The sequence below is a fragment of the Euprymna scolopes genome, chromosome 33, assembly GCF_053919585.1.
Source record: "Euprymna scolopes isolate OS-2025 chromosome 33, ASM5391958v1, whole genome shotgun sequence".
Classification (NCBI taxonomy): domain Eukaryota; kingdom Metazoa; phylum Mollusca; class Cephalopoda; order Sepiida; family Sepiolidae; genus Euprymna; species Euprymna scolopes.
This window is the reverse complement of record NC_136514.1, coordinates 5,156,405-5,168,614: the sequence shown is the minus strand read 5'-3', so window position 1 is coordinate 5,168,614 and position 12,210 is coordinate 5,156,405. Positions and strand designations below refer to the sequence as shown.

The 12,210-nt window shown below is 33.8% G+C and overlaps 1 protein-coding gene across 1 annotated transcript in view; it reads right to left on the bottom strand.

The window, feature by feature from the left end:
• LOC145258116 (beta-mannosidase-like) overlaps nt 1–8,567 on the bottom strand; it is a 104,908-nt gene extending 96,341 nt beyond the window's left edge. The window contains exon 1 of the mRNA XM_080115860.1: nt 8,107–8,567. Within this exon, the coding sequence (XP_079971986.1) occupies nt 8,107–8,278 (172 nt within the window). The 5' untranslated portion in view covers nt 8,279–8,567. The remainder of the gene's footprint in view (nt 1–8,106) is intronic.
• Between the last annotated feature and the right edge of the window lie 3,643 nt (nt 8,568–12,210).

Here is a 12,210-nt window from a genome sequence, read left to right as displayed (position 1 = left end):
TCCGGTAATTTTTTATGGGACACAAGAATGTAGATCTAAATCCATCTGGAATGTGCCTCTGTGTGTGTGTGTGCGCGCGCGCACACACCTCTACTTTAAAATGTGCATTGTCGCATCTCTATATCCAACACAAGTTCTCTCCAGTAGGCATTCAAGTGTGTGCATTCACTGCACTAGTTGTGATTGTCTACTTTTGTGCTTGTAGTTGGTGCTCGATACCAATACTGATCACAGCGTCAATCATGTCTCAGTTACTGTTGTAACAAAGGATTTTCCCCGCCAAACAAAACCCTAATTCCGGCTTAAAACGAATGACAATGTTTCATTTCGTGAAACTACAATTTGCTTCGTTTGTTCTGATTTTGAAAGCACACTCATCGTTTAATGAGTCTTTATATTTATTATTGCATTAATTTTTTGATCAGAGAATTACAAAAACCCAACTTCCTACCCCCTCTACCGTAATTATATATATATATATATATATATATATATATATATATCATTTTTAACTACACAGCGAGATAACGCTAGATTATCAGCTGTTAATCTATGGACATAAAACACTGCTTAATCATGAGGCCCACCATCTGGTAGGAACATTACTTTTGTAAAGTCTCAAGTAGGTCATGATCATAGTCTTAATTTGGTGGCTAATTGAATTACCAAAATAAATTTGATACCATTGTTTGTTTTGCAGAGACCTATGTGCCCACAAAAAAATTGTTAGATATAATTAAATAAATCTCTACTTATTTTTTTTCAAAGTTTACATTCGTAGAAAATTCTTTACATATTTTAAATAAAAATAATTGGTTTATTTAACAAACATCTCATTCTGACAAGTTTAATTTAATTAAATACAAATGAGATTAAAACTTTAAAAAATCTGACAAATATACCCAGTGAACCAAGTGCAAGAGAGATTGAAACAATTGTACTTGAAGTGACGGTTAGAATCTTACAAAAAACTCTTGGCTGAAATATATGAGATATCGGATCAATTATACGATAGGATGTCCCATCCCCAGCATGAACAAAATATAAAAAAAAAAAAAAAAAATAGAGAATATTAATATTACTCGAACGTAAAGTTTTGTGATGACAACCTGACTAAATAGTCAAAATGACACGCAGGGTGGAATGATAAAATTGTCGCCCTAAGAAAAACAACATGATTCCATTTCCATTTGATGAAAACCGGTTTTCTTTTTTTGTTGCAGACCATCTACTAGTTGGCCAGTTGTGCACAAATCCCAAGAGCGATAGGAGCCTTCTATCATGTCTAAAAGTTTTATATTTTAATCAATGCAGATTATGTATTTATTATTACAGAGCCAATTTTCCATTGAATATTATATTGTACCTAGTATATAGTAGCGATTTCAAAAGTTTTTTTTTTTTTTTTTTTTTTACAAAGGCATCACCACATTATCAAGGCCCAGAGGCTACTCAAGGATAAGGGTTAAAGAGTGTACAGTAGAAATTGGTCAATATAGTAATCATTAGTAATGAAAATTTGGTAAATTTAATAACTTATATGGAATGGCTCATCAAGAACTTATTTACTTTAGACTTGAACACAACCATATTGTAGTCAGCCGGAAAGCAGGAAAACGGAAGACAATTCCACAGGCGTGCAGTTCTAAGAAAGAAGCTTTGTTCATGGAATCTACGTTTAGGTTTAGGCATAGATAAAGAGTGGGGGGAATTATTGATAGTGTTTACAGCTAGACGAGTGTTTCTTGTGAAAGTTTGGCGAGGGGGGACCATAGATTGAAGCTCAGTTGAACACTTTCCATGAAAATAACGATACATCAGAGACAAACTCGCAACATCTCTTCTGTGAGATAGAGGTTGCAAGGAGGAGAAATGACTTCAGTGCCATCAGCTGAAATCGAAACACTACAGACGTATTCCCTATTGTTTGAACTATGGACAGCTACCTTTGAATTTGCGGATATCCACAAGTAATAAAAATATGTCAGCAAACTGAAGTGAACATTTTACATTTCAACTTGCCAACATATTTCTGTACGTGTAATCATTCATCCAAACAAAGATTTTACTCGTTATAAATCATCCTTGGTGTATGATTATTATTTCCTGTTAATTTCAGTGTAATGTAACCAGTAGTTTAAGTGTTTATCGGTTGAATATTTTCAAAGACACAGATAAATACATCTGTTTTATTTATAAAGTCTAGCGGGACCTGTGGAAATTCCACAGGCGACTCATGTAATATATTAATGTTGGCATTCTGTAGATGTTCAGTGTAAATGGAGACGCTCTGATATTAGTGTAGCTTTTTGTTAAAACTGCAAAAGTATTTAAGCTAGCACGAACACCCGGCAAAGCCCGGTCGTAAAGCACGCTTAAACATGACATTTTAATTCTTGCAGATTTCGTACATATTATTTAGAGTTAATGTTCTATCGATTTTTATATATTATAAAGTTGCAATTTAAAAAAAAATAAAAATATATCTATATGAATTGGATGCATTAGCTTGAATCAAAACCGAAATAAAAACTTTTTTTAATTTTTTTTTTTTTTTTTTTTTTTTTTACATGGAAGTCACCACTTATCAAGGCCCGGAAGCCACTCGGGGATAAGGGTTATTGCATGTGCAGTAATCAATGGGATAGTATCGTAGTAATCGTTAGTATTGGAGATTTGATAAAGTGTCTTACTTAAGGGGGTGGTTTATCAGGAATTTGTTTATGTTTGACTTGAAGACATCCAAGTTGTAGTCAGGTGGGAAACAGGCAGACGGAAGAGAGTTCCACTGGCGTACACTTCTAAGAAAGAAGCTGTGTTCATGGAATCTACATTTTGGTTTTAGCACAGTTAAAGAGTGGGGAAAATTTTTGAGAGTGATTTCAGCTAGATGGGTGTTTTTTGTGAAAGATCGGCGAGGGGCGGGGGGGGGACAAGGGATTGGCGTTCAGACGATCACTTGCCATGGAAGTAACGATAAAAACGATAAAACAAAGGCTTGCAACGTCTCTTCTGCGGGAGAGAGATTGCAAGGAAGAAAAAAGGGCATCCCGCCACAAAGTCTATTTTGTAATCTTATTGGAAATTATATATATATATATATATATATATATATATATATATATATATATGTGTGAAGAATAAAATATGTATAAATACGTTTGAAGCCAAAAACTGCAACGCGAATTTTTTTTATAAAATAAACGAGTGTTTATTTTTTTTAAGAAATATATTTTGGAGTAAGACTCTTTTGTCAATCTTTTTTTCTTTGACATGATGTAGAGTGGAAGATAGTTCAATGAAGATGTTAACTGCGGGGTTTTTATGAAGCCGGATAGGTGACGCGTGGTCGCGCATTTTGAAAATCTGGGTAGTTTTTGTTTATATCGTTAGAAGCGCTGAGTAAAATTTGAAGAATAAAATACGTATAAATACGTTTTAAGCCAAAATGCGCGACCACGCGTCACCTATCCTATATATATATATATATTAGTGTTAGGTCAGTTAATCGGAATCGGAAAAACTGGAACTTTGTGAAGCATCAGAATCGGTATTGGAAAAATTTGAGCCTAATTTGTGATTCCAAACGGTTCTCTAAAATTTTTCTTGACAATAATAAATGAAACAAATTTAAGACTAAGGACTACAGAATAGGTTATAAATCCTATTAGCAAATTTAGTATTAATTTTCAGTTTAATTTAATGTATTTCTTTTATTGGTACATTATTGTAAACATCTCCCTGTGAATCTTTTTCGCACATATTCGTTGAACATTTCAAGGAGTTCACACTAGATGTTAGATTTAAAATGCCCTAGACAAGGTTTTTCAAGTTCGGTGGCGCCGTCTGGACACTGTTGTTATCTGTCATCGGCTTTTTCTGACATAATGAATGTTTTTGGTACTTCTTGGACACAAGTGAAAAAATATGGATAAAAATGTCACAATAAGTTTATCAAAATCGTCCCCCACACACCCCGAATTAAAAATGGAAACGATATCTACATTTAAACCTAGACTCCTCCTCCTCCCATAAAGAACCACGCTAGTTTGAACCACGGGTTTTATTTAGAGGAGATAACTTAAAACTTAATTTTTCGCTAATTGTTTTCGAAAACTTTTCATTAATAATTAATTTTCTACCTTACCGTTTTTCGTAATTTTTGGATATTTTCATTACTGCGACATGACAAGTAGATACAATTAGTTTTACTTGAAATTCAAGATTTTTATTTTTATGAATGAAAAAGAGTGCAGAATATATGTTTGGGAAAGTGCAAAATAGTTAACAATAATTTAACCAATATGGATTATATTATAAAGTGGATTCCCGATTTCTATGATATTTTACTTCGGCAGAAAAGTCATCTAGACATTTAACGGAGATTCTAGTGATTCATCGAAAAACTATGGACTTTGCAGAGACATGTGACGGATAAAATGTGTAGACAAATATTTAGAAAAATGAAACCCAAACATTTCGCCAGTTTTGGATAATTCTGATTCGTAGCCATTTTTGGAATAAGAACATACATCACTCATCTTCTATTTCGACAAAATCTCTTACGTTTTTTTTTGGGTTTTTTTTTGCCGTCTAATATTCATAAATATGACTAATTACAATTTATCAACCTCCGTCTTCCATTTGCAGTCTTATCCCCCCCCCCCTCTCGACACGCAAAAAAATTTACAGATCCAAATTCTTTTAAAATTCTAGATATTAAACTATGGTGATTTATTTATTTTTTTTAAAAATACTGATTTCTCCCTCTGATTCTAATGGCAGGTGTCCGAAAAAAAAAAAAAAAAAAAAAAAAAAAAAAAATGGCGTCTCCATTTTCAGCGATAAACTGCAGAAGTGCCAAAAGATAAGTGTAGTCCGTCGAGTTAGAACGAAAAAGAAAAGGATGGTCTCATCCGAGCCGTAGTAGAGCTTCGATAATCGCTCAAAAATCGAAAATTAAACAAAATACTGGCAGAACATAACATGTGATATTGGCGGACGAAGCCGTGATATTTATTGGATGTGTTTATGTCAGTGTCCATAGATAAAATTTGATTTTGTGAATATAATACTGGGTGCATTTGCGTAAATTTTCATGCAGGGTGGGTTGGGTCTCTCTCTTGGGTTTATTTTACAATTCACAGAGATTGGAAAAACTGGCCAAAAATGCAAATATATAACTAATAAACGTTAGCAAAGGCAAGATAAATTACTCTTCTACCGATCTGAAGTTTTTAGTGGTTTTATTCGCTTTAAAACGTTTGTTCCGTTCGAAAAAGGTGTCGAGCGAATTGACACCTAAATATTCGAAGTTTTGAAAATGACTTAAACATACAATAAAACCCATCCAATATGCCACCGTAACAAATATTGGATGGGTTTATTTTGTGTAATTTTTTTTTTAAGTCATCATCAAAACTTTAAATATTTAGGTGTCAATTCGCGGCCATTTTGTCTGCTCTCACCTAACACTATGTTTTTCGAACCGAATAAACTAGTGAGTAAGACTACTAAAAATTTTTCCAGGTAGGTAGAAGAGTAGCTTATTTTTGCCTTTAATAACGTGTTATTTGAATTTTTGACCACTTATTCGTACCTCTGTGGGTTGTAAAACAAACCGAAAGTAGTATCACATATAGGAGTTAATATGGAGAATTACACTTTAACGTTAGTAAACAAATTAATAAAATCCTAAAAATTTAGATTTAACTCAACCGTTTATTTTTTTTATATATACAATTTGGTGGTTTCGGTATTTGTACAGTTTAATCAAGACATTAAAAAAATGAAAATATCGAAGAAAAAAAAAAAAAAGGTTATATTGTACGTATCCGTTATGGAAGGAAGTTCTCTGAAAAAAAAAAAAAAAAAAAAAAAATTCACTTAATTTCAAGTTTTTTTTTTTTTTTTTTTTTTTTACAGCGATTCGATTTTTAGGAAGAAAAGTTAGTATTAAAGATGGGGAGGGAATGTCGGCGCTTTAAATTAAGTTATCTCCCCGTGGCGTGTTCAAAAAATTCAAAGATGTACCTTCAACGAGCCGTCATAAAAACGTTTTTCCGCTGTAAAAAAAACAAAAAAAAAACAAGAAAAAACCCCTCAAATTAAGTGATTTTTTTCGGAGATCTTCAGTCCAAAACGGATACGTACAATATAACTTTTTTTCGATATTTTCATTTTTAAACTGTCTTGATTAAACTGTACAAGTATCGTGGTTTAAAATGGAAAACGAAAACAATGGGGTTACGCTAAGCGAAGCTTTTAAAGTTTCATCAATAATCCGCTAATTTTTAATAAAAAGTAAGTATTGTAGTTAACATAGGTGATACTGAAGCGAGCGGTACTTCTACAGTTTATCGCCGAAAATGGAGATGCCATTTTCCCCCGGATATCTGATGGTTTCCTTAAAATCAGAGGGAGAAATCAGTAGTTTAAATTATGACCGAAGTAGGAAATAGATAAATTACAAAATTATTTTATTAAAATTATATTTTCTTACGCAGACTTTTCAATAAAAGTATTTAGAATTTCATAAATTTTTATACAATAAATATTTTGGTTTCAAACGGCGCTCGCTCGTCCAGTTTAAACAATTATGAATATGTCATTTTCATTTCCTGTTTTTAATAATATATATATATATATATATATATATATATATATATATATATTAGTAATTTATAAAATATATATGGCGATTAAGCTACACTGAATATTCGGCGTTTCATCCACTGAGTCCTAGAGTGGGAAACGCCGAATATTCAGAGTAGCTTAATCGCCATATATATTTTATAAATTACTAACTAGCTCTACCTACGTATTGAGCACCTTTGAAGTAAATACTTCAAGTTTACGCATAAATCTATACTTTCGTATATTAATTTTATGTGAGTAAATTAAGTAGTAATACACACGTTTCATGAAAAGTTTTCCCGTTCTCATTAATTAAATCGAAACATTTCCAATTAAACAATTACAGATATATCATATATCTGTAAAAAAAAGAAGCAAATAAAAGTGAAAGAACATATATCATATATGTTCTTTCACTTTATTTGCTTCTTTTTTTTCATAGTTCTTTCCGGAAGTAATTAATATCTAGTTTAATCTTGTTATTTCCTACTTTGTTCATAATTTAAAATACCGATTTCTACCTCTGATTCTAATGACAGGTGCCTGAAAAAAAATGGCGTCTCCATTCTGCCTAATTGTATCGACTAGTTTTTTTTTTGATGAATGAAAAGAAAAAAAATTAAAATTAATGCGTTTATGAAATCAGACAAAACTAGTCTATAAAATTTGGCAGTCATTTAGGGGGAGAAACCGCTTACCCCCCCCCCCCACAAAAAGTTAAACACAATATCCGTTCGTTCATACTTATGTAGAATACGGACCGCGCTATTTTTTTTTTTTTTTTTAGATAAAATTTACAAGACGAATTCCGGATTTATTTACGGTATCTTTTGTTTATCAAATTGTTAGATGAAAGTATAGGATAGTTATAAAACGCCCTCCTCTTCCCCACGTTAAGAATGGGTTTCTAAATAATAACATTATTACATCAGCACGGTCCGTATTCTGCAGAAGTAATGGTTCGTTTTTACAGTAGGGAATCCAGCTACCCCTTCCGCCTTTCAAAACAAAAAAAAAAAAAAAAAAAAAAAAAAAAACGTGCTAATGAGCTTACTGATCCGGATCCGCGCTATTTCTTTTAAATCGTATTTCCAAGTTTAAAGTTTTATGGTAGGTTTTTTTTTTTTTATTCAATTGTAAGGTTAAAGTACAGAATAGGTACAAAACACCATCCCCTCATGTTAAGAATGGCTTTTCAAATAATAACGTAATTGTTTCAGCACGGATAAATGAGTGCATGATGACTGCATGAGTACCAAAAAAAAAAAAAAAGTGTGGGAGACTTTAGATGGGCACAAGATTTGTGTTCGGAACCGTCGGCATTTCCCGGTGACGGCACCTCAGATCCTGAAGGAGGAATTAATGCCTGTGTGTATGACCCCCCCCCCCCAAGTCCGAGCAGAATCACTCTTTCCGGGGCAGAGTAAGTATTATGCTTTTTGTTATAAAATAAAGAAAGATTGAACTCACTGCCTCCTTCAGCTTGTATAGTCCATTCTCCGTTAAGTACCAGGTTGACCTGAGCGCAGGTTGGATTCCATAGCGTCGCAGAAATTATTACCGCGAATAAAAGCACAGGTATAGAAGAAGAAAGACTAATCGAGTTTCTTCTTTCTCCTTGTCGACATGATCCTACTTGCATCGTTGCCGTAGTGTAAAGCCAACAACGGAGCAGCACCTGCAAGACAGGCGACACAAGTCGATAAATCCGAGGGGAGAAGTGTTTTATTTTTGTTATTATCACGGCACGAATGATCGCAACAAAAAGATCAGCGAATTTTCATCAGTGCCGCTCCTCCTGATTACTGACACCATGTGATTGTTGTCGACTTTGCCGTCACACGGACTTTGGAATGGTCTACTATTTTCAGCTCTACTTATCGCGTTTTTACTGTTTTTTGTTTGTTTGTTTGTTTGTTTGTTTGTTTTTTATTTAATTATGAAGATAGAATAAAGAAAGGAAGAAAAAAAGGAAAAGAAAGAAAAACGAAATACAGAAAAAAAAAAAGGAAAGAAAAAGATAGGAAAAAAAGAAAATAAAGAAAGAATTGTTCTTTGAATTAAATTATGTATTCAAATATAAAATTCTATTTATGCAAGGACATTAAAAGTCTGTGTTTGGATGGGTAACCCTCTGTTTATCATAATCTTAGCTACATGAATATTGACCGGGCAGGTGCACGTTTTTATTTTGTTTATTTATTTTATTATTTATTTATTTATTTTTGCTAGGAGCAAAGTCTCTTACTAACCATTTCTTGTTTGTTTTTGGTCGCACCATTATTATGAAGAATAAAATTTATTTTTTTCAACACTTGAAGTCTAATCAGGCCGCGAGTAAATGTGGTATTATGGTAGCTACAATGATTTTTTTTTTTACTCTTATTCATGCCAAATAAGTCACAATTCCAGTTGGACATAAGGGGATACTCCTTGGGATCACATCTACAAGGACACTGTATAGGGAGTTGAGCAACGAGATGTCTGTTTAAACTTCTACATGTGAGTACAGTCAGGGAAGCAGGCAACCGGGAGGCAATTCCAAAGTCTAGCAGTTCAAGGGAAGAAACTATTAGAATAGAAGGCTTTCCGACATATAGGGATCTCTTCAGTGTAGGGGTGTGATTTTGTTGCTTGTTGAGTCGGGAGTATTTACGTCGAGAGGTCAAAAGTGTTACGAGTTTGTCAGGGCAGATTCTATCAAAATATTTGTAAAATAGGCATAGAGATGCAACATTTCGGTGATGGGAGAGCTTGATTAACAGTGTAAGACCTATTAGGTTGAAGACTTTTTTGAACCCTATCTGAGAGTGAGAAAGTAGTGATACATGTGACAACAAATGACTGATGACTTTGTAGAGATATAGGATACTTTCAGGTGTGATTAATTTTCTAGCATGGTAGAGAGAGCCCACCTTTTTTTGCGGTAACCTTGGAAATGTCCAATTCATGTTGCCCGTGAATGTTAAGCCAAGGCGTTTAACCAAAGAGCTTTCAGGTAACATGTTATTAGTTATGGCAATTATTGGTTGAGAAGTTTTCTTGTAATTGTTAAAGGAAAGAAGTTTAGTCTTAGTAGCATTGCATGTTACCATCTATTTACACCCCCATTCCACTACAGACTGACGGTCTTCCTTTAAGGTTTCAGCTATTTCCTTAGATATGTGTCCGTTCATTTTTTCCCGTATGGTGTCATCAGCAAATATACCAATCTCGGAGACTATTTTATCAGCAAGGTCGTTTATTAATATAAGGAATAATAAAGGTCTAAGGTTCGACCCCTGAAGCACACCCGCATTTATATATGCTGTTTTGATGTGTATGACGATTGAGAACAATCCGGATTTTTCTCTTGTTTGAGAATATGATTATATTAAGTATTTGTCCAGTAATACCATATGATTTAATTTCCATAAGAAGACCTTTGTGCTAAACCCTGTCAAAGGGCTTAGATATATCTAGGGCTACTGCCCTAGCCTCCCCTGCTTTGTCCCATGCATGGTATATAGGTGTAGAGATTACAGTTAGAATATCTGCAGTAGAGTGAGCTTGCCTAAATTCATCCCATCGATCAGAAAGAAGTTTAGTATCTATTAGATGGTGGACTAGTGTTTGATTGTTTAAGGACTCAAAGATTTTAGCAAAATGAAGAATACTGGTGCCATGGAAGTAATTTTCCTCCAGTCAGATTCAGTAAGGAATTTGTTGTAGAGTTGGAGAGAACTGGGGCAACTTCAGCGGAGCATTTTTTTAATAGTATAGCAGGGATGAGATTATGCCCACATGCCTTCGATGTGTCTTGGTTTTTCTTGAGAAGGGATGATTTTCAGATCATTGAGTGTGGCTTCTGTCCACAAAGGGAAATTTGGGAGGGAGTCGTTTGTTGGGTCTAATGTAGAGTTGGAGGCGAACCACCAGTCAAACAGTTTAGCCTTCTCAGTTGCCATATAAACAACTTCATGGAATATGTCATGAGAGAAGTTAAAACAGATTTCACCAGATTTCATCTGCAGGATTAGAGTTAGAGAGCCAAGCAGACTGATAAGCATTAAAATCATCAAAAACAAAGACGGAGCTTGATGGATGAAGTTGCAATTCATTGTTAATACTGTTGGATATAGCATCAACAGCTGAGTCGTTAATTGTCAGAATGTGAGCAATAAAAAAGAATGAATAGGAAGTAGAATGCAGCAAGGACAATCTAAGATAAGAGGACATAGGATTCAAGAGTGGGGACACGTGAAATGGAGAAAAAAGCACGCCAGTGGAACTCTGTTCCGTCTGCCTGTCTCCCACGTGACTACAACTTGGATGTCTTCAAATCCAACGTAAACAAGTTCCTGATGAACCGCCCCCTTAAGTAGACACTCCATGAAATCTCAATACTAATGTACAACGTACTGTACATGCAATAACCCTTATTCCTGAGTGGCTTCCGGGCCTTGATAAGTGGTGACCTCCTTGTAAAAAAAAAAAAAAAGAGCAAGGCTACGTAAATGCGTAGAAAAGTCTAAGCGGAAAATATGCAAATAACCATTCACATATCAATAGAAGAATCTCAATGAGATTCACAAAGGATATGAAGAGATTTGCAAAAGAGAAAAGACTTGACATCAGGAAAGTTCGTCCTGAGACCTGTGATGTTAACATAAGAAATAGTAAGGTTAGCGTAAGAAATAGTAAGATTAGCATAAGAAATAGTAAGGTTAGCATAAGAAATAGTAAGGTTAGCATAAGAAATAGTAAGGTTAGCATAAGAAATAGTAAGGTTAACGTAAGAAATAGTAAGGTTAGCATAAGAAATAGTAACGTTAGCGTAAGAAATAGTAAGGTTAGCATAAGAAATAGTAAGGTTAGCGTAAGAAATAGTAAGGTTAGCGTAAGAAACAGTAAGGTTAGCATAAGAAATAGTAAGGTTAGCATAAGAAATAGTAAGGTTAGCGTAAGAAACAGTAAGGTTAGCATAAGAAATAGTAAGGTTAGCATAAGAAATAGTAAGGTTAGCATAAGAAATAGTAAGGTTAGCATAAGAAATAGTAAGGTTAGCGTAAGAAACAGTAAGGTTAGCATAAGAAATAGTAAGGTTAGCATAAGAAATAGTAAGGTTAGCGTAAGAAATAGTAAGGTTAGCATAAGAAATAGTAAGGTTAGCGTAAAAAATAGTAAGGTTAGCGTAAGAAATAGTAAGGTTAGCATAAGAAATAGTAAGGTTAACGTAAGAAACAGTAAGGTTAGCATAAGAAATAGTAAGGTTAGCGTAAGAAACAGTAAGGTTAGCATAAGAAATAGTAAGGTTAGCATAAGAAATAGTAAGGTTAGCGTAAGAAATAGTAAGGTTAGCATAAGAAATAGTAAGGTTAGTGTAAGAAATAGTAAGGTTAGCATAAGAAATAGTAAGGTTAGCGTAAGAAATAGTAAGGTTAGCATAAGAAATAGTAAGGTTAGCATAAGAAATAGTAAGGTTAGTGTAAGAAATAGTAAGGTTAGCATAAGAAATAGTAAGGTTAGCATAAGAAATAGTAAGGTTAGCATAAGAAATAGTAAGGTTAGCATAAGAAATAGTAAGGTTAACGT